Source organism: Oryctolagus cuniculus, chromosome 13 (assembly GCF_964237555.1).
Source record: "Oryctolagus cuniculus chromosome 13, mOryCun1.1, whole genome shotgun sequence".
NCBI classification, from domain to species: domain Eukaryota; kingdom Metazoa; phylum Chordata; class Mammalia; order Lagomorpha; family Leporidae; genus Oryctolagus; species Oryctolagus cuniculus.
In genome coordinates this window covers 8,830,221-8,856,456 of record NC_091444.1, presented here as the reverse complement: position 1 = coordinate 8,856,456, position 26,236 = coordinate 8,830,221, and the positions used below count along the sequence as shown (strand labels likewise).

The following is a 26,236-nucleotide window of genomic DNA, read 5'->3' as shown; positions in this document are numbered from 1 at the left end:
ATATATTCCAATACATTACTGTACTTTGGACTGGTCAAAAAAAATTCCTGTGGCTTTTTTCCTTTTATGCATTTCTAAATTTTCTCTAAAAGTGCTTATTATTCTCAGAGCAACATATTATCCCTTACTACTTTTTAGTCTGAAGTTTTCCTTTGTTAACCATACTTACTAAACTTTTTCCCTTGCCAGAGCACCAAAGATGTTTTGGAGAATATAAAGTTGGTCTACTGTTTAATCAATGGGTATGGGGAACCTTGAAAAGAATTAGAAGTTTGAAACCCTGAGTTTTAATTTTTAAAAGAATGTTGAGAATGAATATCCTTAAAAGTATCCTTAACATTTCTGAAGCTCTGACATCCAATAGGGAACCCAGGCATTGAGACTGTTGATGTATTTTTTTCCTTCATGCAGCCAGAACTCAGTGCCATCTGCACATTTTTGTTTGGCATCTGTCCCTTGTCAAATTATTAGTTTTGTTTTCTTCAGTTGCCCACATTGTCTCTTCCAAAGAGCGCAAACCCTTGAAGTCAGGCATCAACTTTGTCACAAAGCCCTGTAGTGTCTTCGTGGTGTCTCGCTGAATATTTCATAATTTAACCAAGAGATTGAATACTTTTGAAAAGTTTTAACAGTGTAGAGGCTATATCACACATATTATGGGTTCTAAAACAATGTAATTTTTCCATTTGATTGTTATTTGTAGCCTTTGCCTATATTACTGCTGAGCTAGGGTCTATTTACATTTTATTTGTTGATCTCTTTATTTAGTGAAACATTAACCTTGACTTTAATATTAAATAAAAATATTTTATCTCAAAAATGAAAAAAGAAGGAAGGAGGGAAAGAAGAAGAAGGAAGGAGGAAAGGAAGGAAGGAGGGAAGGAGAGAGGGAGAGAAAGAGAAGAAGAGAGAGAAAGAGAGAGAGAAGGAGGGAGAGAGGGAGAGAAGGAGAGGGAAGGATAGTGGGAGGTGAGAGAGTGGAAAGGAATATCATTATATACTTAGAATTGCATGTATGAATTACATTGAATCTGTTCTTCTTGTACTAATATTACATTAACATGAAAAAGTATCAGAGAAAAAAGCAGCTCATGATATTTCTGATGAAATCAGAAAGCTTGAATCAAGTCTTAACTCTTTATATGAAGCAATAAAATTCTATATACATATAGAGGCTTCCACAGATAAAATACAAATCAGTCAAGGAAAATTAAAAACCACTTTCTTAGTTGATATTTTAAATGCACGATACTTGTTTTGATATTTATAAAGAGTATAAGTAGTTGTCAGTGATACCATATCTGAATTAATACTTGGCATCCCAATATTATTTGAACATAAGGAAGTATGTTTATTTCTTATTTGACAATAGGAAGGACAGTCAACAAATAGAGGATCAAATAAACTGTATGAATGGATACATTAAAAGCATTTATTACTATAAACTATCTAAAATTTTTACATTTATATTTCACTAAAACATTTATGAGTCAAAGATATGACATCTTTACAGATGTTTGCAGTTCATGCAATATAATTTAAAATTAAACATTGTCCACATATTTATATATACTTATTAGTATGAACATTTTTGAGTAATAGAGTATTAAATGAGACATGTAATAAGCATAATCAATGAAAAACACTTTCTGAGTATGTAAATACTTACTGAGCCTGTAAAATTTTCCTTCCTCACCTCTTCTCATGTCTGTTTCTACCCCGATTCCACAAGACCTAATTACTCCGGAGAAAAGGCTCATCTGGTCATCACTCAGACACTGGATGCCTACTGTTCCAGCAGAGATTCTCTGAGCAGGGAAGAAATCCCACCCTGGAGGTAGGTATACGTGATGTGCTTCACGTTCTGGGCCAGAAGTGCTCCACGGAACTGGGTAAGTCTACACTTGGCAATGGGACTAAGTGTGAATGAATGCCATCCGCACTCACCAACCTACTTCATGTTTAACCTGAAAATGTTTTCTTTTTGTTTAATACAAAGATTTATTTATTTATTTATTATTTATTTATTTATTTACTTGAAAGGCAGAATTAGGGAGGGGGTAGGGAGAGAGTGAGAGATCTTCCATCTGGTGGTTTAGTCCTTCAAGTGGCCACAGTGTTCCGGGCTGGGCCAGGCTGTAGCCAGGAGCCTGATATTCCTTCCACGTCTCCTTGTTGGGTGCCAGCAGCCCAAGCACTTGGACCGTTTCTGCTTTTTCGCAGGTACAGTAGCAGGGAGCTGGATCTGGGTAGCTGGGACTGGGACCAGTGCTCTTACGGGAGGCATCACAGGCCGTGCCCTAACCCACAATGGTGGCCACAAACCTGAAAGTTATGTAGAGACGAACGTGTCTGCACTAAAGTTCCCATGACTGACTTCTAATTAGAAGTGACAAACTGATACTCTTGATTCAGGTTTAGTAACCGAAGCGCAAACGTTCACCCTCTTCCATTATAAAAACTGGATCACACCTATCGTCTCTGCTACTGAGAAAGAAAGTGAGTGCTTTCCTTTTTGGAAAATGCAGCCTGAACATGTGGACATTAGAATATTGTGTTGTTTACACTGAGAGAAAAAAAATCCAAAGTAAAGATATAATAAAATTTTGAAATTTCGTGAAAGCTTAGTCTTTTCTTAACTTTACAACTTTACAAAATGTTATTTCTTCTTTACTGCCTTTTAGGTAAGAAATATTTTTATGATAATGAAAGGAATGACATCAAATGAAAGGTTATATAGAAAATATTGACAGACTGTTTTGTTAGTATCAAAAGTATCAAAGTTTTGATTTACGTTTTTTAAATCCTTTCACATAAGTATTTTATCTTAGGCGATGTAACTATTTCTTAACATAAACATGTTACATCTTTGAATCAGATGTATAAATTTGTCATCAAAGTGAGCGAAATCAATTTTCTTTATAACCAAATGGCAACGTCTGATTTTACGTCTTGAAATTCACTGCATGTAAATGAGCGTGATCGTCTCCTAAGATTTGTTGGTCTCCGAGGTCTTCCTTCCAGCAAATCTAAATAGATGTCAGATTTCAGAAAGCGTGTGTAGCTGTCTTGTTCCATGAGCTGATATACTCTGCTCTGTGCAGCATCAAAACTGTGGAGGGTGGGGTGGGTGATGCTCTTAGTAATGACTTCTTTGGTATGAAAATCAAGGTTAACCTGGATGGACAGGAGAAAACTTTAGTTAATATCAATCTGTCAAATAAACAGTACAAGACTGACAAAATTTTGAAGTGGGCACAGTTGCGTTTGGTTGATGAGGAGCTTTTCTTCTTTTGGGTCCAGAGAGCCAGTGATTTAGTTTTTTCTGTGCTGCATCTCTTCTATGCTTCCCTCCGCAGGCTCCTGCATTTTCACTCTCTACTAATTTAGAAATGTGGAATATAGCAGTGGTAGATTTCACAGAGGTCATTAGATTAATCTACTTATTTTCAAAGTGGAGGGCTAAACCTCCCAGAGCTGAAGTAACTGGAGTAATAAGAAACAGGGAGCTCAGATCATATTTGAGATTTCAAGATGGGGCTTCTGTTTTGTCCCAACACTCATTTTGTGATGTTATGATACTTTCCTACAGGCAAACATGAACTCAAGCATGTGTGTTTTCTGATGATGTAGCAGCCAGCAATGTCTTTCATCAGAGTGCTGCTGTAGAGCTAGTTCTGACAGTGTTGGATTTTCAGGGAGGGACCCTTTCCTGTCCCTTGTGGGTAACATCATAAGACTAGCTACCTCTTTTTCTTTCTTACACTATGCATAAAATTGGCCTTGGAGAAGACAGAGTAGCACATCTAAGTATAAAACATTAAAAACATATTGAAGCAAGGAATATAACCTTCATTTCTTGTGGAACAATATCCAGATGGGCAGTGCTGTTGCGTAGACAGTACTAACTGTAGCCAAACCGAGTTCCTCTCACTGACAGACTACCAGTTCTGTCACCTGAGAGAAGAGGATCTATTTATTGAACACATAGTGGGAACACAGAAATGCTATTTTGTTTATATATGAGAGCAATCAAGGAATATTTGCTAGTTTCATACCCTTTTAGCAATTGGATCACATAATTACCTCGTGTTGAATTTATAGAAAACCACAGTTTTTATTTTTCACATGCACCATTGCCAACTTTGGTTTACCTAAAAGTAGAGGAATAACCCTGTGGACAAATAAAACATTGTATCGCTGGATGAGCTAATATTAAAATGGAGCATGATACAAATGTCTTGATTTCTCTTGTCTTTATCATTTATATCTTTAGTTTCCACGTGAGAGATCGCTAATGGTAAGGTGATTAATGTGGACAAGTAATTCAATTAAATGTTGTAATTAGGCCGGCGCCATGGCTCACTAGGCTAATCCTCCGCCTGCGGCACCAGTACTCCTGGTTCTAGTCCCAGTTGGGGCGCCAGTTCTGTCCCAGTTGTTCCTCTTCCAGTCCAGCTCTCTGCTGTGGCCCGGGGGGGGCGGGTAGTGGAGGATGGCCCAAGTGCTTGGGCCCTGCACCCGCATGGGAGACCAGGAGAAGCACCTGGCTCCTGGCTTCGGATCCGCACAGCGCCAGCTGTAGCGGCCATTTAGGGGGTGAACCAATGGAAGGAAGACCTTTCTTTCTGTCTCTTTCTCTCACTGTCTAACTCTGCCTGTCAAAAAAAATGTTGTAATTAGTTGTATTCATTCTTAGTTTGTACCTTTCTTTTTGTGGTAATATCCTGCAGTGTACACTGTGTGCAGAAATCTGTAGAGTAACCATGTTTGTTTTAAGTAAATCCTGAACTTTCTGGTAGAATGTATAGGAACCCGGGTTTGTTGAAGGTATAGTCCCTCATTATACATGTATAAATGTTTCCAGTCATCTTCACTGTACCTCCTGTGGCGCATCATTCTGTATAAATTTCTCAAATATGGCTCTTGCTTGACAAGTAATTTGTTGAGGTTCCTTGATTTTCTTGAAATCTTCACAGGCTTTCCAAAACTCAATGTTTTCCTCACTGAATTCAGTTTTAAGAAATCTGGTAAAAGCTTCTAGTCCATCTACCAAAAAGAGAAATGATATATTTAGCTATATCATATTAATGGTGGGAAAATATACTATAACTGTAAAAATTGACAAAACTGTCTCTTTTCTCTAATGCAGCACATCAGCTCACTTCACACATAGTAGATAAGAGGGACTGCATATAAATTAGCTCTAGTTGTCACAACCATGCATAGTTTCTGAGTTGACACACTTAGAATTGTTCTTACTGACACACATAGACCTATGTCCTTAGTCCTAAGAGCAAATGGGACCCCTGCCGTGTACCTCATTTTGTAACTCACTTGCTCTGCCCTCCCAGAGTATGAGGCTCATTCCATGTGGCCAAGAAGCCATTGCAGTGGGACTCATTCCCAGCCACTTCTAGACCTGCCTCTTTAATCAGAATCCTGAATCCCCCCCTGTCCAAAGACTGTTTCCTGATTTGTACATCCTCCTTTTCTCAATCCACCCAATAAAATGGCCTAAAAATTGTATATATAGTTGTTAGCTTGAAGTGTAACCCACAACCATGTAGACGTATAATGGGATCCCCTCTTTTATGAAACTTTTGCCCTGAACCCCATAAATCTTAGGGGTGATGATGATGGTGCTGATCATTACTAGGTGTGTAAAGCTCCAACAGATAAGGCTTACATTAGCCCTAACATAAATTGACTTCAAATTGGTGTATTTTTAAAACAAACATTTTTGACATTTACCTTTTTTTTTGGTTCATAGGCATACCTACAATAAAACTTTATTTTGAGAAAATTATAGATTTGCATATATTTACTTTGTGAATAATGGAGCAATCCTATCTACTCTTTATCCAGTTACCACTAATGTTACAATTGAAAAACTACAGTACAGTATCACAATTAAGGTACTTGCATTACCTGGTGTAATCATGATATGGAACATTGCAGGGGTACTTCATTTTACCCTTTTATAATCACACTCATGTCTCTCCCATACCCACCTGCCCGTAACTCACAGGAAGCACTACGCTATCCTCCACTGCTATTATTGTGTCATTTCAATACTTTTATATGGCTTTTCTCATGCAGCTTAATTCTCTGGCGATGCATTCAGGTTGATACATGTTTAATAGTTTGTTTCCTTTCATTGCTGTGTTGTATTCCATGATATGGATATACAGTGATTTGTTTAACCTTTTACCTATTGAGGAACATATGAGTTATTTCTGTGACATTTTTGTTACTACAAATAAATCCGCTGAAACAATCTAAGTATGGCAGTTAGTCTTCATTTACGGGGATAAATCCCAAGCAGTGAAATTGCTTGACTGGCTGGGTCTTACACTACAGCAGCATGGAGGGGAGGAGAGTATGTTCTGTTTGGGTATTTCAGGTAAACATTCTCAGAAGAAACCACATTCAAGTTGAATTTACATGACTATCATTAGATTTGTTTCTTCTTCTTCTTCTTCTTCTTCTTCTTCTTCTTCTTCTTCTTCTTCTCCTTCTCCTTCTCCTTCTCCTTCTCCTTCTCCTTCTCCTTCTCCTTCTCCTTCTCCTTCTCCTTCTCCTTCTCCTTCTCCTTCTCCTTCTCCTTCTCCTTCTCCTTCTCCTTCTCCTTCTCCTTCTCCTTCTCCTTCTCTTCTTCTTCTTCTTCTTCTTCTTCTTCTTCTTCTTCTTCTTCTTCTTCTTCTTCTTCTTCTTCTTCTTCTTCTTCTTCTTCTTTTTTTGTGGTAACAAGATTGAATTTATTTTGAAAGCATATAGGAGGGGCCGGGGCCGTGGTGCAGTGGGTTAATGCCCTGCCCTGAAGCGCCGGCATCCCATATGGGTGCCGGTTTGAGTCCCGGCTGCTCAACTTCCAATCCCGCTCTCTGCTGTGGCCTGGGAGAGCAATAGAAGATGGCCCAAGTCCTTGGGCCCCTGCACCCATGTGAGAGACCTGGAAGAAGCTCCTGCCTCCTGGCTTCGGATCAGCACAGCTCCAGCTGTTGTGGCCATCTGGAAAGTGAACCATCGGATAGAAGGACATCTCTCTCTCTCTCTCTCTCTCTCTCTCTCTCTGCCTCTCCTCTCTCTGTGTAACTCTGACTTGCAAATAAATAAATAAATCTTTAAAAAAGATAGCATATAGTCAAAACAAAAAATTGCAATATAGCTGAAAAACAATACCAACACTCATTTATCATGTATATCAGAAGACAAGCTGCTATATCTTTATCTCAAATCATAAATTATCTGATTGTATATGAAGGAAATAGAAATGTTCTACCATAGGTACAAATGTTTTCCTAAGTATTATGGGTCCTCAGAAATATATTTTATTATCATAACCAATTACATTTTATTATATTTCTGAAAACATTTATTTAGGTTACTATACTTTCTACCATTTCCAGGTTTTACTTACAAATAGAGACACAGTAGTTGCCATGAGCTAAATTATATCCTCCAAAGATTTCATATGCTGAATCCCATCCACCAGTGTAACTGATCTGGGGATGTGTCCTTCAGAGGGTAATTAAGATTAATCAGAGTTGTAAGGTTCGAGTCCTCATTCAGTTGGGCCAGTAACCTGACAAAAAGAGGTGAGGTGAGGGCCCTTTCTCTCCACCACATGAAAACATACTAAGAAGGATGCTACCTAGGAACCAGTAAGGTAGCCCTCATAGAAACCGAGCACTGCAAAGCCTTGAGCTCAGACTTCGCACCCTCTCGAACTGTTATTTGAGACACTTAGTTTTGATCCAAATTAGACCTTTGCTGCTACTCTCAGTCAGTTAGTTTATGATGAAGTCGTAAAAGGTAGACGTTTAAAAATGAGTGAGAAAATTGACATTATTTAATGTTATATATGCATGTATGTTCTACTGTTAAGTATGTATCTTGAACTTAAGGTCGACATAGTGACGTTAAAAGATAGTATTTATGGTGCTATTTGGGAAGATGTGTTCTTACACTGGTTATGGCCTATTCCTCTTTCTGCCCTCAGGGACGGCTTTTACCCAGGAAAATCTCGAGAGTCCACTGGGACTTGCACTTGGCAGCATGAGACAGTGCTGACCACCTTCTCGTGGAAATCTTCCTTAGAGGGAGATTCTGGAATACTCTGCCTCCTGGTTCATATGTCTGGTCACCTCCCTGTGCAGTTACCTCTGTTGATTTAATTTCCTCAGTACTCCATGGATTGGGATGACCTCTAGGATTCTGTTCTTTTCTATTCTCTTTGCTTCTATTCCCCTTTGCTTCTCTAGCTCCCTATTTTCTTCTCTCACTGTTTTTCCTGAAACTCCTTTACCTTGACATTGTGCTGTACTTTGCCCACGTTGTCGGCACCTACAGGCAACATGAAGCATTAAAACAATTTTAATTTTGGAAAACTTTTAATTCATTTCCTTGAATTAAATGTTGATTTCATTAAAAAGATTTCATTTTCAAATATGCAATCATTAAAAGAAAAGCCTCATGATTTCAAATACTCCTGTAGTTACTGAGTTATATTTTCCCCTTAAAAAGATAAGCTCTTTAAGTTTCCTACACTTGGTCTGTTAATCCCCTCTGCCTCATTTACTTCCCAACACACTGAAATGGGGTTGCTATTCTACACTTTACTTAAATTAGTTTTGCCAAATTGACTTAATGTTGTATTCAGGGAACATTTTGCTTCAGTCCATATGTTAGGTCATCCCTCTCGGCGGCAGGCACGGTAGAGACTTGCCTGCTGTTTCTCTGTGTGGCACCTCCTCTCCTGGGTTTCCTCTGCGTCTCCGACATTGCTTTTCCAGATTCTTCTCAGTTTACCCCTTCTCTTCCTTCCATTCCACTGCATTTCCTTGGAAGTCACATTCATGCTCACGTGCAGTCAACACACCGATTAACTCAGAATTCCTCCCCAGAATCTTCCCTGAGCTGCAAGTGCTCACACCAGCTAATATGCGGGAAGCATCTCCTTTGACTTTCCTACCCCATCATGTCACGGCTGAATCCAGCGTTTTCACCCAACACCTTCCCTGCCTGTTTTGTCCTTTCGATGAGTATATCCACTCTGCGACTTAGACCGGAAGCCTGCCCCTTATCTCCAGGGAAGCCCAGTTTCTCCTTAACCTCACATGGAATTCTTTATCAAATTTTGTGCCTTTTGCTTATATGTGTCCTAAATTTGTCTTTTATTTTTATGAAATCTGTACTTACTTTCTCTCACATTGATTGTTGTAAGTCCTCCCTAATTGGTAGCTCTGGCTCCAGGTTTCCTTGTCTTTTCGTCTGCCCTTTCAGTTTATTTCCACACAGTAGTCAGTGACATTTTTCTACAGTACGGATTTCTTGATTCTTCACTGTTTAGAACTTTCCCTGTCTTCTTTCATTTTCTGACCCTCAGTTCCAGTCACAAGAGAAGTGCTATGTGTTTGCTGCATGTTCCAGCCTCTCTTAGCGTTTACTTTTTTTTTTTTTTTAAATGTTTACTTTGTATTTATTTGAAAGGCATAGTAACAGAGGGGGAGAGGGAAGGAGAAGAAATAGAGGGAGAGGGAGAAGAAAGGCAGAGGGAAAGTGAACCATCTGCTGGTTCACTCCCCAAATGACTGCAATGGCCAGGGCAGGACAAGGCTGACCAAGAGCCTGGAACCCTGTCCAGGTCTCCCATATGGGTGGCTGGGGCCCAAGTACTTGGGCCATCTTCTGTTACCTTCCCAGACGTGTAGGAGACCTGGACAGGGTTCCAGGCTCTTGACAGCCTGGTCCTGCCCTGGCCATTGCAGTCATCTGGGGAGTGAACAGAAATGGAACAGCCAGTGCAACAGTCTGTTCTCATATGGGATACTGGAATTGGGTGCTGTGGTATCATTACCCACTATACCACAACGCTGGCCCCCTCTTTTCTTTTTGAAATGCTCACTGACATCTTTCTCTAATTTTAACAATCCAGTTCCACACGCTACTCCATTCCATCTATTTGAGTTTAAGTTAGAGGTCATCTTGTCTGAGATAACTTCAGAAATCTCTCAAGAAATTTGGTGTCTCTCATGTATTGGGCTCTTAAGATGCTGGCTGGCACATCAAAGTCTCTGTGGCAGGTGCCTGTCATTTCTCCTGGGATATTGTGAGATTCATGAGGTAAAGACCCTTGCCTAGTTTTCTGCCACCAACTTTCTAGTACTTGGCTTGAAGAAATCACCCAATGATTACTTACTAAAGGAATTAATAAATCAATCAGTGATTCAAAATAAAACATTCATTAAAAACACAAAGCAGTTCTAGGACTTTTTGCATTTAAAAGGAAATGACAGACTATAATATTTATAAGATAAGTTAACAGAGTCAGTAAGTATTAAAATAAAAACAACCCCCCAAGATTTGTCCTATTTAACCATGAGAAAAAATATATATGTAATTAAAAATATGCCAGTCTGTTTAAGAAGTCAATCCTTATCTTAGTCTGAGCCATTAAATGTTTCATTAAGATCCTAATTTCATGCTCGGCAAGCAAAATTTTTATTATGATTTGGCTGTTTCTTTTGGTCTAGGAAAAGGTAGAGGAATGGCTATCGGTGACAGTTTTATTTGTGAATCTGTATTATTAAGTTGGAACTCAGCCTCATGAGTTTGCCAGTGTGAGCCTTCTACTGAGAATTGGATTCTTCCTGGCATGCTAACACGATGACATCAATTTTGAGGACCTGGAAGGTTGGATGCCAGCCTGTGTGGCTGATAAACCTTCCAGGAGGGGCAGTCTTTCCTCTTGGCTATCACTGTGGGCTATTCAAGCTTACTCCTAATTCCATGCTGTATTCTTACCTTTCATCAACTATGTTATTAATTACGTTTGTTAGTACACTGAATTTCTCATTGAACATCTCATCCATCGATTGAATACATATTTATCACATGCTAGCTGTGTTCCAGACATTGGTCCAGGTATTACAGACCATCTCTTTTGAAGGTAAACAAAGTCCTTAATTGGATGTTTAATCTGTAGCATCCGTCCTTAAATAGATGAAAGTAATACTATTAAGCTCTAAAAAAGAGGAGGGGCCTGACAGTATAACAGAAATTGAACCTTTTTTTTGGTGATAAGTAGCTAAAAATCTGTACAAAAACAAAATAGTAAGGTGCTAGATGGAATTTTCTATAACAATGATGACATTACATTTAAGTGGACTATGCAATTGAAGTTCAGAGATTGTCAGTCTGGGGTAAACATTCAGCTACAATAGACTTTTTAAATAAAAAAGATGAAAATGATGCACAATTCAGAAGTTATATTTAAGAAATCTAAATAAAAAATTTTTGTAGCTTGACAACAAAATTTCAAAATAGAGAGTAGTCTCATTTCATAATTATAAACTGGTCAATCCTTACTAGGACAGAATGACCATAAATACAGAGACTCATGACCCAGAGCTTCCAAATATATGGAGCACTGAAATAAGTAGAAAAAACCCGCAGATATAGTTGAGATTTTACTTTGGTTCACTTATTAATTGACAGAAAAAGTAGAATATCAATGACAATATATAAAACTTAAAAAGTGTTGTAGGCTAAATAGACCTAACTCCCAATTTTTAAACACACGGATCCACAGGTCTTTTCAGGCTCACAACAAAGATCTTCCAAGATAGACTGTATGCTGGGATGTTAAATGAATCTAAGTCAAGAGATTTATATCTTGCACGGTATGTCCAGTGCTCAGAAGTGGTTTGAGTAAAAATTTACACTGATAACACAGCTATAAAAGTCCCTCAATGTTTGTTAATAAAAAATGCACACACACATCATTCCCAGGTCAAAGAAGAATAAGGAATAAGAAAATTCAGTAGAACTATAGTGAAAGTACATCACATCCAAATTTGTGATAAGCAGCTGAAATAATGATTAAAGGAAAATTTATTGCACAAAAAGGGTATACTAGTTAAAGTATAAAGGTACAAAATCAAAATCTAAGTTTTAGCTTTAATATCTAAAAAGAACAATGAGCAAATAGAACTCACAGTAAGTAGAGGGAAAACATAATGAAAGCAAGAGCAAAAAACTACATAACAGAAAAAAAAAACATGATAAAAACCCCTAAAGTTGGCTTTTGAAAATGTTAATAAAATAGAACATTTAGCAAGACCTTTCCTACTATAAATAAAACCATCTTTTCACCACAGGTATAACAGATATTATAAAGAAAGTAGGTGAAGAGTTTGAGTTCATGTCAATAAAGGTAATTTATAATAATTGATGAACCTACCTATACCTACCTAAACTGACAATGAAGAAATGGAAAATGTGATAGCTCTAATTTAATTAATAAATAGATTTGATAGTAAGATCACTTTCCCCCACCAAAACTTTTGGGCTAGATTTAGTGAGTTACTTTAGAAATTTGAAAAAAACAAAAAACAAAAAAACTATCAATTTGGCACAATTTCTTTCAGAAAATAGAGAAGGAATGAATATTTTTCATCTCATTCTGTGAGGGTAATATAATCTTAACATCAAAACCTGACAAATATGTTATATTTCTCCTGTACCTCTCCAAAATAAAGATCAATATATTAATAAAAGGGACAGAAATTTAAACACCAATATGTCTCATGATTACACATGCAAATATTCTGATAAAAAGATTTTTAAAATTTCAATACAGTAATTTATAAGACCAGAAGCAAACATTCTGGCATTGTGTTTTATTTTTATTTTTTTTTAATTTTTATTTTTTGATAGGCAGAGTGGACAGTGAGAGAGAGACAGAGAGAAAGGTCTTCCTTTGCTGTTGGTTCACCCTCCAATGGCCGCCGTGGCCGGTGCACTGCGGCCGGTGCACCGCGCTGATCCCAAGGCAGGAGCCAGGTGCTTCTCCTGGTCTCCCATGGGGTGCAGGGCCCAAGCACTTGGGCCATCCTCCACTGCACTCCCCGGGCCACAGCAGAGAGCTGGACTGGAAGAGAGGCAACCGGGACAGAATCCGGGACCCCAACCGGGACTAGAACCCAGGGTGCCGGCGCCGCAAGGTGGAGGATTAGCCTAGTGAGCCGCGGCGCCGGCCCTGGTATTGTGTTTAAAAAAGTCTGAAATAAAAAAGTTACAGCTTTCTTTGTTTAGATAATTTTCACTTATATACCATTTCTTATATTCACTGTTTCCTGAACTGTTTCTAATATTAAAATTTCCATGGCAAATGTGGCAAGAAAAAGGACTCTCTCCTGGGGGAGTGATGGCAGTAACCAAGGGGTTCTCTGTTTATAACACATTTAAAGGTTTTAAGGGCTAAATGTTGCCTGTGTGCTTTTCCTTATTTAGTTTTCTCAACAGATGCCTGGAATATGTTCAATATTCATTTTAATAGGCAAGGAAACCCAGTTTCAGGTAAATTCAGTTGCCCTAGATCTCACTTTAAAAAAAAATACAAAGTGTATCTTTCCCAGGAAGCCAGTATTTCTTGTAGTAGGTGGCGTAACGGCCCACAAAGATGTGCATGATGAATCCCCGGGATGTATGCAGATGTTATTTCACCAGGGACAAGGCGTGTGCAGATGCGGCTGTGGCTAAGGCCTTGAAAGGGGGAGATGATCCTGGTAGCTCTAGTCTGATCATGTCAGTCCTTAACACTGAAAGGGAAGGAAGAAGGGTGAATCAGATACGCATGAGGACTTGACTCCTTGCTGCTCTTCTGGAGATGTGCGATGACCGCGAGCCAAGGATGCAGTGGATCCTGGAAAGCTAAGTCACCCAGAGAACAGGGGCCTTGATTTAAAACTGAGAAGAACCGAATTCTCCAAAATCCAATGATCAGGATAGGGATTCTCCCTCAGACAATCAAGAAGATGGACAGTGTGCTGACGTATTCATTTTATTCCAGTGACACACTTACTGGACTTCTAACTACAGGACTGTAAAATAGTTCATTGGTGTTTTTCTAATCACTAAAGTTATGATAAGTTGCTACAGCAGACAATAGGAAACTGACACAACCTTTATATAACACTTTATATGCCACCATTTATTTCTTCTATCTATAGAACTTGTCTTATCACGAGGCACCTTTTTTTAAATGTTGTAAGCAATCTTTTTAGTATACTAAAGTTCTTGGACCTTATAGTGTAAGAAATCCATAGTCAGAAGAAGATATGACGGCTCACAGACATCCCTAAGCTTAGAGTATGGATGGCTGCAACCCCTACTGTGACGAAAGGGTGACAAAGGTCTCTTCTACTCTACAGTATTGGAGGCTTCAGTGGGATTAGAACTTCAGCCGTTTTTTTCCCTCAGTTGACCAACCCTGAGCACCGAATGCTATGGTTAGATGTTAGTAAAGACATTGAGGAGACAAAGGTAGGTCAGGCTCAGCAAGAGCTGGAGAAGGCATTGTAAGACCGAGGAGCCACTTCATAGCTTGTCTGCAGCCATGGAGTGCTAGTAAGGTGATCCCTAGCCAGTCAGCTGTCTTAGGAAGCCTGAAGGCCAAGTGATCCCTGAATGAGTGAGCAAACCGAGTGCTGGGAAGAAGCAAGAAGGATCAGTACGTGTGATATTTTACTCTTATTTCTGTTGTTTTTCTTCTTACTGCTCAGTTAGTATGTTACTTTGAAGATCTATTTCTCCCACCAAGCATGAGCTTTTCTCAGAATGTAAAAAGGGAAACATAAATGGAGGAGGGTTCTTTGAAGCATTTTGGTAACATAGCAGAATTTCTGCAAATACCTAAAAATATGTGTTCTCAGAGTAAAATTAATGGTCTATCCCTGATTTCAATGCTTTTAAAACAAAATACCTGCCGGAGTGACGTTAAACAACCAGGAGTCAGAAGTGCTGCTTGACCGGTGTTTATTGGTACACAAGTGCCCATAAGGACTGTTGTTTTCCAGGGTGTTCCTGTTTGAGTTTCCTGCCCGGAATTTGGTTCATCAGCTGTACTTCAGTAACTGGACATGTCCAAAACCAGTTTGTGTTACTACTATTTTACAACAGCACATTTCTTTAGATTTTGAAGACCAAATCACACCATTGTCTTAGGCTTGAGGGGAAACTGGAGCTTTAGGCTGATGACTTTCTGGAATGGACTGAATAACTGACATTTGGCTGCTGTCTGGCAACAGCCTAGAGGTTGTACTTTCTCCTTCTCTTATGTGGCTAGAAACATGGATTTAGTGCTAAGTTCCTGGTTTTACTTTCCTTTTGTTTTCCCTCCATTTTCTTTTATAATGATCCTGGAAGGAAATAAGGAGAATAAAGTAAAATTTGCCTTCAATCCCTAAATTGAAATTGAAGTAAATTTGAAATGTGGGGCAATGTTGAGGTTTGTGAAAACAAAACTACAGAAAACCTCTCCATAATAATCTGTGTGGCAACTGTCTTGAACCAAACTTTAAGCAGTTAGCCGGACCCTCCACTATAATGGCTAAAAAATTCTTTAGGACTTCTGCCTTGATGAATATTTAGGACAGTGGAAAAACAACAGCTGCCTAGCATTCATACTTCCTTCCTCTTTCAATTTTTAAAAATATTTGTCCCTCATCCCCTCAGATTAATATCTATTTTTATTGGATTGGATTTTAAAAACATGCTCTTAATTTGTCTCTCATAATTATCTGCAGAACTGATAGATTCTTTATATTTATTGTAGAATTTGAAAATTTCTCATCTCTCTTTGCAGGGTTAATATCTTGGTATGTTTTATTTGGAAGTTGTTATAAAGTTGATTTCAGAAGAGTTTCTTGGCTAGATATTAGGAAACCAGGGGGAGCAAGACAGTACGATTGTGAGACTATCTTCAGGCAACGCTAATTAAACAAATACCGGAACGAATGGAAATGTGCCCTCTGCTGATGTTAAAAAGCATAGCATGGGGTGCTATTGCTCTGCTTATGAGACAGGTCCTGGCTTTCCCACTTTCACAACAAGAGGCTTTTCAGTTTGGCCAATAGTTGTTTCTTTTAGTATCATTTAAGTGGGAATTGGAGCAAATTTGCGCAAATGAACTGTCTGCCGTATTACACTGAGAGACAGTTTGTTCTAGGTCTGATCGAGTTTGGAAAAAGCCAACTGTTTTATTTGGTTTATGAATAGTAATAGTTCTACTGACCCTAGTAAAGTGAACAGACTTAATTTTAATTGATTCTATCCATATTTCACATGTAAGCATGGATTGGTCAAGGTTAAAATTATTCCTAAACTGAGTTAATGAATGTCCTGATTTCAGAAAGATCTGCCATTACTTGTCTTACTAAGAGATCTCAGTTACAATAAAATGCTTTGTGTTGACACCTCAAAGGAATCATCCATATGCCAGTAACTGTAATCGTTGCTTGCTTATTCAAGTAACTTTCTTTGTTTTTAAATTATTTTGAAACACCTTGTATGAGCCTGAGGCTTATGCTATATATTTCAGTGAAATAAGGCCAATTACAATAATTAGGGTTTTGAGAGTTTGCTAAGGTCTTGGAACATTTGTTATTTGCCCTTTGTTGGCATGATTCCATTTAATTTTCCTTTTAATCCTGTGGAGTAAGTCCCATTAAACTCAGGTTTACAGATGACATTGACATTCCAAGGGTTAAGTTGAAGTAACAAGGCAGCACAAGGGGTTGAGCCCAGTTTTCTCTTGTTTAGAATCACAAGGCTTTACCACTGAACTGCCAGGAAGAAGCAGATCCCTACAGTTGAGGAATGTGGAAACCAAAGGGGCAAGACAGGTGTGTGCCAAGCACTGTGGATGGACAGTTGCAGGGACAACGTCTGAAGCAGCGGAAGCAAATGAGCTTGCATGAAATTCAAATAGAAATCTCTTGGAAAATAACAGAAACATTCTTTCAAATAGGCCCTTTCACTGCCTCTCAAGGCATGTGTGTCCGCTCCGCCAGCTGCTGTGACCTGAATATTACGCCAAAGCCCTTTGTTACCACAGTTAATCTTGAGCTTGATGCAGACATTCACAGTGAAGTCAGAGTGAGCCTACCAAGAAAAGTGCTGAGTAGGCTTGGAGAGCTCACGAAACATGAGCCAGAGTGAACGGATTTTGTTGGCATAATATGAATATAACAGTGAAGGATAAATATTAATTCAAGAAATGAACGAATGGTGACTAAGAAAGGAGTTTACTTATTTAAATTTTAAGTAAATGACTTCTAAAAAAGTAACGCACAATGTTGTATGTGATTATCCCAGCACATTAGTTACTTCCTGTCTCTGTAGCTCACTTTAGACAGCTGCATTAAGCAAGGTCACAATGGAGCCATTCCTCACACAGGGCAGTAACTTGCGGAACAGTCCTTTGAAGGCAGCAGTGGGAAAGTAGCTGCCAAAAGTGCTTGATAGAACCTGGGATTAGAATTCACACTGGAAGAAGCTGGCTCAATGTGTCATACAAATATGAAATGCTCGTAATTGCATGTTGCTAAATTGAAATGCTGGCATCTGTTGGAACATTTTTCTGATGCCAAGAAGCCAAATGAAACAAAGAATTAAGAAAACTCTGAAGTTGAAGCCCTAGTACAGTATAATAAACTGAGTGCTGGCTTGCACTGTTGATGCTTTAACATTTGGCATTCATAGTTCTGACCTGCCAGAGAAGGTTGTGGTTTCTTTTGCAAGAATTACTTACTTATGTGGTACATTCATAATTTAAACATTCATAATTTTTGGTTGTTCTTTAGATGGATTAAGAAAGGGAGTGTTTGTTGTGGGTCAACTTCAGTCAGAAGTTTAACTTTGTAGAACACTGGAGTCTCTTACCTTGCAGATAATTGGTAACTGAAAATTAAGTAGGCTAACTTGAAGTCACAGGGTAGAATGTAAGAACTACTTATTTCCTTCCCTAAAGTAATGCACGCATTTCCTTCCAGCCTTACTCAAGTCAGTCATAGGTATTTTTCACAGTATAGTCAGTTCATATTTTCAAATCAAGGGAGTACAGTGGTTTGCATACCCTACTTCTATTCTTGCATGTTATGCATTGTTATCAGAAATGTACTTTGAAGAATTGCAGTTCAGAATGTAAAAAGTCCAAGTAAATAGTCATTAATAAGAAGGTTAAAAATATTGCAATTCTTTGCAATGACTAGAAACACATATGGAAAATAAACAATTATTTTGTATTATTTTAAAGTATTTTTTATTGATAGAGGAAGTAATATTTGCTTTCAGATCCTTAGTTATCAACTGTGTAATGTAAGTAGAAAATCTCTATGAATTGCTTACTCTTCCATATTCTAGGTGTATATCTAAAAACCCTGCAAACCTTCTGATGAAATTTACAACTAAGTTCAAACTCTAACCCATTATCTCGTCACGAGTTTTATTCAGCTGTCTCTATAAATAACAGGCTTCATTATCTTCCTATTAGTAGGGAAATAAATTTAAGGGATCTTTGGTTTAGGTTTGCCATTATCTCCTATTCCTTCATCTCCTCACTCTACAATATACTCACACATCAGTAAGTCAGAAGGTCTTCTGTTTTCCTTACAAAATGGTCCTTGTCTTGAGGTTAGCTTTTGTATCTGTAACAGCTTTGTAGGTAATGTATCTGTAGAATTTTCTGAATCAGAGTTAGCTTTCTAACACGCAGTCTTCAGATGTTTGCCCCCAATTTGACTCTCTGATGTTTTTGTTCATCGCACTTTCCCTCAGTAAAAGCAAACTGTTTTTCCAGATTAGTCAAAAAGTCTTCTTTCTCTAAACCTTGCCTACCTTTTTTTTCTGCTCAAGAATGACCCTTTGTTCTCATTGTTGAATTCTTTCATTCTTTGTAAACTCTTTATGCTTTTGTAATGGTGCGTTGCAAGTTCTGTGGTATTAAAAATATTGAACCACCTATGTGTTCATAATGTACATACATGGTATTTTATTTGCATTTGCTTTATTTTTATAAGTTCAAAGCCATAACATTTACTTTTATAAGGAAAACCATTGAGAAAACCAATGAATACTAAATTTGAAATTGATGATCATTACTGACAGGTATAGTCTGATATTGTTTTTTAATTAGCTAGTATTTTTTATTTTTTAGGTTAACATTTAGAAATTACTAATTTATAGGTACATATATAGATTTTCATTATAGCTTTTTATGATTCATTTTGCAACTTTAGACAAATTTGCCAGTAAATAGCAATAGCAGAAATAATACCCTAATCACTGCATATAAACAAATGAAGAACAGAAATTGAATTATTGATATAGTTTGTTGTGTTAGAATTTTCTGTGTTACATGTCTGAGTTCATTTTTAAATGAATATTTTAGAATAAATTTAGATTTACCAGAGGTTGTGAAGTTATCCCAGTCTTAGCATATATGCAACACTAATTTCCTTGTTATTAAGTTCTTAGATTGCTGTGATACATTTGTAACAATGAACCAACACTGATACATCATTATCAACTAAAGTCCATATTATATTCAGATTTTCTTAGATTTTACCTTCAGTTCATTTTTGTAATTTTTTTAAAATAGTTAAAATGCATGAATAAAATTTGAATGCCATCGCTGGCAGAATTATCACAACTCTTCCTGGATCCTTTGGTTTTTGTGTGATGTAACAAAAATCCCTGGCCAGTCGTCTGCCACTGTAGCCACCCTTTCTTTTTCAAATGAAGTTTCTCCATAAATAATTACTTTGTCTTTAATATCCTAGATAAACTTCTCTGTTTAATGTCTCATGCCTATATTGACTCTCTGCTTGAATGGTCTCTCTTGTTCCTTGCCCAGCTTCAGAATTTTGATTAATCCCCTAAATCCAATATAAGAACCATCTGATCTGTGGTTGCACTCCTAAAGTTGGTATAATCAGTCTACAATTGTTTTACTGTCATCTGTTTTTGTCATACTGAGTACTCAGATTTCCATTGTATTTTTTTTGACTTATCCCTTTATTTCCCATTTGGCTAAATTTAATATAATTTTCATTTATTTTACATTGACGTGACATAGAGAATATGTGAAACTTGCACATTTAACCACAGGGAGATTGCATAAAATTTGATAGATTAAAATCTTTCTTGCAAAATGTGTGTACTGTGTGTGTTTAAGTAGGCCTTCATATATATATATATATTTATATATTTATATATAAATAAAACTTTTAGGTCAATAGAGTGAGGTGAATTTCACCATTGCATCCAATATACTGTTTGTTGTGATAATTTTAAGCTTCATAATTTAGCATTTCAGTAAGCATTGTGATAAAAATTATTTTTTGATTTCATAAAATAATGCTGGCAACATGATTTTTTGTGAATTCAGTATAATTAGTCAGCACTTTGATCATAAAACATGGTAATAGTGTCTAGGTGGGTCAAGTGCAGATTTTGTGTGCGTGTGTTATCTCCTTGGGATTTAAACTGCTGCTGTGTCACAGCTCCTTACTGTTTCCACCAGTGGAGTGTTGTCAGCTTGGTGTTGACTGATCACTTGTAAAGAAGATGAGTTACAAAATACCAGGTGAGGGTTTTCTAAAGAACTAATTTCCCTGCTAAATTTTTCTTTAGCTATGAATGGATAGCATATTTTAGAATTAATATGTAGCTATATATTAAGATAAATAATAAATCTACTTCATATATTACTTCCAATTGAAATTTTAACTCTCTAACTGAAAGATATCATTGGGAGTAGAATGGAAACAGAAAAAGATTATTAAACTTGTTGATTATTATTTTTCATTATAGCAATAGTCACTGACGTGTGTAGTGTCCAACTTTATTGATTTCCTATTCATCATCTCATTTAATCCTGACAGAAATCTATTTTTATTGGTGACAATGCCATTAGCTCCATTTACATTGAGGAAGCTGAAAGTCACAGTGATTATGGAGCTTAACTAAGCTTACACAAACATTTATGCTGTAGAAGAAAACAACAACTCAAATGTCAGAGGAACTCTGGTCTAATTTTTCCCCTAGCAATAAGCTCAGTTATATTATTTGACCATTTAATATTTTTGAGGTGACAAGTTGGGTTTGGAAATTTACAAATAAAAACATCTAGTTCCTTCTAAGAAACAATCAAATTGTAAAACATTGATTTCCATTTCTCTTTTTTATTTCCCTTCCTCTGAGCAATTGAAGAGATTAAAGAGCAATAATGTGCCAAAAATGTTGGATATGTGGAGAGATTAAAAAACAAAGCAAATTTAGGCATCAATGTTTTACATAGGTTGTTGTAATTAATCTATTATGACAGACCTGGACCTGAACAAGGTGGTGGTAGCAACACAGTGAGGATGGCACATTCACAATAACCCAGACACTGGATCAATCTGGTGGATGAATGGGTGAAGAGAAAGTGACATAAATGCACAATGGAATATTATTCAGGCATTAAAAAGGAGGGAATCTTGTCACTAGCAGCCACAGGGATGGAATAGAGGACATTATGTTAAGTGAAATAAGCCGGACACAGGAAGACCAATATTGTGTATTTCTATTTATATGTGAAGGCCAAATGTGTTCATCTCATAGAAGTTCACAATATAGTAGTGGTGGTTAGTAAGCTGGAAACAGATTGGGAAGAGAGGATAGTGAGAGGATGGTATTGGATACAAAGAATACAGCTAAACAGGAGGAATAAGGTCTGGTGTTCTGTGGCACAGTAGGGTGGCTACTCTTAGCAACCATTTATTATATTTTTCAAAATACCTAAAAGGATTTTCAATGTTCTCAACACAAAGCAATGGTAAATATTTGGAATGATAAGTATACTACTTACCATGATTTGATCATAACACATGATACAAATATTTTGAAATATCATGCCATCTCTCATAAATTTGGACAATTTTATGGGTCCATTAAAATAACAAAAAAGATACATAGGACAAGTTTGGGATGTATTTAGCAAGAATTTTAACAATAGTCAATAAATTATTTGATACTGCAAATGAGGGAAAGTGAGCAAAATTAGGGAGTGATGATTGCCTTAGAGTGAAATAAGGATGCAGGAGTAGCAAGTTACATTTTTGTCAGTACAAATTTCTTTTCTTACACAACTCGCCATTGGTTATATCTTCCCCTGAATCTGAGCCTGATTCGTCTACCTATGTTTTCTTTCTGTGAATCAATATTACATTCAGAACCAGGCATCTGTTTCCATGGGAAGAGGGAAGGTTTTCAGGGATAGTCTGCAGAAATAGAATTTTTCTCAGTAAATTCAAGGGGACATGATCAAGTGACAGTTGGACAGTTAAGGGGGGGGAGAAATACAGACGATGAGGGCAGGTTAGAAAGTTTGTATTTCAGTAAGTGGAACATGGCGAAATTGCAAGTGTCCACGGCATGCTGCTCTGGCAACAGGAACTAGCTTTTCCAAAAGGAGCCTGAGTCTTTTTGGGATTGGCCTGTTTCACTAAGCATAATGATGTCCAGTTGCAACCATTTTATTAAAAAATGTAATGAACATGAGCAAAATTGACATTTTGAGATTTTATTATTGTTAATAGCCCTTGTCTACACTCTTGAAGGACAGTGGTTTTTCTACTTTTTACTTACTGAATTCTTTATTTAGGGGAAGGTTAATCCTTTGATTATAAAGAAAATTGAAAGTATGTCATTGTAAACATTAAAAGAAAAATAGGAAAAGGAGAGAGAAAGGGTGAGAGGGTAGGGTGGGAAGTATCATTATGCTCTTAAAACCGTATATATGAAATACATGAAATTTGTTCCCTTTTTATGAATTAAAAATCTGAAAATTTTAAGTATAATATGGGGCCAGCGCCATGGCGCACTAGGTTATTCCTCTGCCTGTGGTGCCTGCATCCCATATAAGCATTGCTTCTAGTCCTAGCTGCTCCTCTTCCCATCCAGCTCTCTGCTGTGGCCTGGGAAAGCAGTAGAAGATGCCCCTGCACCCACAAGGGAGACCAGGAAGAAGCTCCTGGCTCCTGGCTTCAGGTCAGCGTAGCTCCAGCCATTGCAGTCATTTGGGGAGTGAACCAGAGGAAGGAAGACCTTTCTCTCTGTCTCTCTCTTTCACTGTCTGTAACTCTACCTGCCGATAAATAAATAAAGTCTTAAAATAAAGTAAAAAAAAAAAAAAAAAAAGATGCCTGAGAAGGTAAAACTCACTGGCAAGGCCATCAGCAGTCGTTAGAATTGGCTGGCTGGCTTCATCTTGGAATGATCTGGGGGTAAGCTGAGAATTTTGTGTGTTTCAGACAAAAACGGTAAGGGACAGGAAACATTTGAGGTATAAACTGAAGCTGTGGGGCTGAGAGAATGTGTGAAGCATTGCCTGGTGAACTCTGGTTCAGACTGGAGAACAGCAAACGTGGGGTTGCCTAGCCTCATCACCCACTCAGTTCAACTTGTCCGTTTTGCTACACGAAAGAAGTCCTGCACTGAATAGAACAAAATCTGCTCACCTGCCTCTTTATATGTCAGCTAACCCTGGAGACTGGCAGTCCAGACGCTGACCCTGCCCCACATGGCACCATAGAGTTAGAGGGCCCAAAGGGGTGCTCTGCTCTGTCCTCCTCCTTAAGCTGGACTTTAATTACATTCTCAATTGCAAACTTTTCTACAAAGTTCTGCTTTAAAAATATATGATTGATATTAAACACACAAAAATTAACTAATAAATTTTTTTGAAAAAAAGTATTTAACAAGGGCTTCTTAAATATCCATGAAAAAAATCACTTTAAATTTTTGATCACGGAAAACTGAAAATACCATGAATAACTTATTAATCATAGATTTAATAAAATGAGGGCCTCCTTCAATAGTCAGAAAAATTAAGAAATTTGAAATTGTCCACTACAGTACAAATAAATAGTATTTCACCTATAATAAATAATTCTTTACAAATTGAGAATATTAAGAAGTTTTCCATTTGTCAACTATTTCATTATTTAGTTACCTCTGTTGGTTACAAACCAAGGTTATCATAAATTTCCAATCATGCAAAGTGTTTATGATATCTTGTTTTGCATAATTTCATGTATACTTTGTATACTTTTCCATTAAGGAAAAATATTTAGTGAAAATATCACTAACCTCTATGGGAAAGCAGTTTGTCAAATGATTCACCCCATTTCTTTGCTTCTTCAAGGAGAACTCTGTTCAAGAAACAAAATACTTTAAAATGTAGTATGTTGAAGTCTGTTTATGAATCTGTTCTAACATATGCTGTATTACTGCTCTTTTCAGTTGTATTTCACAAGGTTTCTCCTTTGATTATTCTGTAATGAAAGTTGAATTTAAATTAGAAATGTCAGAAACATCGGTTAATTTTCTTTTGGATCTCATAGATGTGTAAATTATTTTAGTTTTTCAGGAGAAATAAATCATTTATTAGTTTAAAAACACAAGAAAACAAATACAAATAAGTTCGGTCAGCTCTCTGTATGTATTTCAGCAAATAGAAGTTAAACTGAGAGTATCTTTCTGTCAAACTTTAACTGCAATTTCCTTGAAGCTCTAACCACAATATGCTGCAATTATTTTTTTGAACAGATACAGGAAGTTTGACAAATGATAAGAAATATGACATTCTCAATACAATGAATATTTCAGAGAAGTTAATATATTCTTGGATCTTTCCTTGGCGGTGTTCAAATTTGGAATAACTGTTGTTAAACTAATATAAGAGGCTATTCCATATTCTGTTTAATTGTAGAAATGTTAAAAATTGCAATTGCCTGCCTTTGTAGTTTACTTGCTGTTATACATAGAACACTTCTGAAGAAATAGTAGTTCATTGTGAAAACTCTTAAATTAATTACATTTCATCAATTTAACAGTAAATATATTATAATATAGTTTTATATTTATATTTTAAATATAGTAAGTAGTTTTTAAAAAGTCCCTTTAATTGTTTGTGATTATTTAATTAAAGCTAGTAAGCTGGTTTAATTTTATTAAATATTCCTAGTTTCTAGGAATGAAGCTTCTAACTTGTTAATTGTATAACTACAAGTTTTAATAAAATTGAAATCCCTAATTTCCTCTTTATTAAGTATTTATTGATAGAATCAGCAAAATCTTCCCCCAAATAATGAAAGCTGTTCACCGTGATTCTTTGCCCGAGTGCCCTGGTCTATTGGAGTGGGTGTCGGTGTGAAACTCGGCTTTCTGCACGAGAAGACTCAACCTATTTCTTTTTTCCTTAGCTCTAGAAAGAAAAGACATTAGTTTCAGACAATTTAGGTGACACCGATATTCTCTTCTTATGATTACCAACAAACTTTGAAATTGGTATACCCACCTCCTACTCACACATACACACACATGTATGATTTAAATATTAGGTTTGTGGAGGATATGGGATAACATATGTGAAATATGTTTCTCTTTTTCCTGAGGGGCATTCAACTCTTTGAGACCATATTCCAGTAAAGATTGTGTGAGGGTTCATGAAAAAGTTCATGGAAAATGGAATTTAAAACAAATTTATTTTTGTGCAAAAAAAATTGGATTCCATGCAAAAAGGAGTCTTCAGAAAGTTGATGGAACATTTATATTCTGAAAGCACTATCCATGGATTAGAAAGTATCTTTGCACCAAAATAAGCTAATATTTTAATCACATTTTCTACAAAGTTTTTGAATTGCCGTTGGGCTCATTCTGTGTGGCTTCTATACTTTTTCTTTAATAAAACACTCTAGATTTAACAGTTGTTAACTCCTAACACTAAAATACTTTTTTCAGTTGCAACATTTAATCAATACATTTCAAAATAGATATTTGAAAAATAATAGCAAATATTCAACATAAATTATGCATTTAAAAATAACAAGTCAGTTTAAAGTTTATACTTTTACCTCGTTTTGGCTTCTTTGCTTGTTTCTTCTTTTCCTGAACCATGCATTAATCTGAAAAAAGTTTTCTCTTTGGATTCACACATATTTAATTGAGAAAATAAAACTAATGATGTTTCCATGTTCTCTCTCCAGAATGAAGAGAGTTTTAATTTATTACATTCTTTCAAGTTCACTTGTTAATATTGTTCCATAGTTCTACATGGTAGAATAAAAAGTTCTCTCAATTCCTTCAGAAATGCTTAAAAAAAGAAAGAAATATCAAGAGCTGTGTTCCTGCCTCTGCTAAAATGTGGAACTGAGGAACTGAAGTACGGTTTAGCACTGCGCAGTGAAAGGAAATGATGCCACAAAACTGCAAAGTGACTCTTGGGCTCCAAGATAAGGACTAGGGCTACCACACGGCAGCTTCTCTTTCATGTTTGTGGAAGTCCAAGGATACTTTACTACGCTCAAAGGACACTGTCACTTCCCACAGGAACTTTTTTAAA

At 36.8% G+C, this 26,236-nt stretch overlaps 1 protein-coding gene across 2 annotated transcripts; it reads right to left on the bottom strand.

Annotated features, from left to right (window-relative positions):
• Positions 1–1,327: 1,327 nt before the first annotated feature.
• On the bottom strand, positions 1,328–26,088 carry RGS18 (regulator of G protein signaling 18). Of its 2 annotated transcripts, XM_002717695.5 has the most exons (5): positions 25,749–26,088; positions 24,998–25,099; positions 23,983–24,044; positions 4,883–5,049; positions 1,328–3,177 (listed from the first exon to the last, which is right to left on the bottom strand). In XM_002717695.5, the coding sequence occupies exons 1-5, from the start codon at positions 25,865–25,867 to the stop codon at positions 2,920–2,922; spliced, it is 708 nt and encodes a 235-aa protein (XP_002717741.2). In that variant the 5' UTR covers positions 25,868–26,088; the 3' UTR covers positions 1,328–2,919. The 2 variants fall into 2 exon arrangements, with proteins under 2 accessions (XP_002717741.2, XP_008266955.2); XM_008268733.4 differs by lacking the exon at positions 24,998–25,099 and having other exon boundaries at positions 25,749–26,087.
• Between the last annotated feature and the right edge of the window lie 148 nt (positions 26,089–26,236).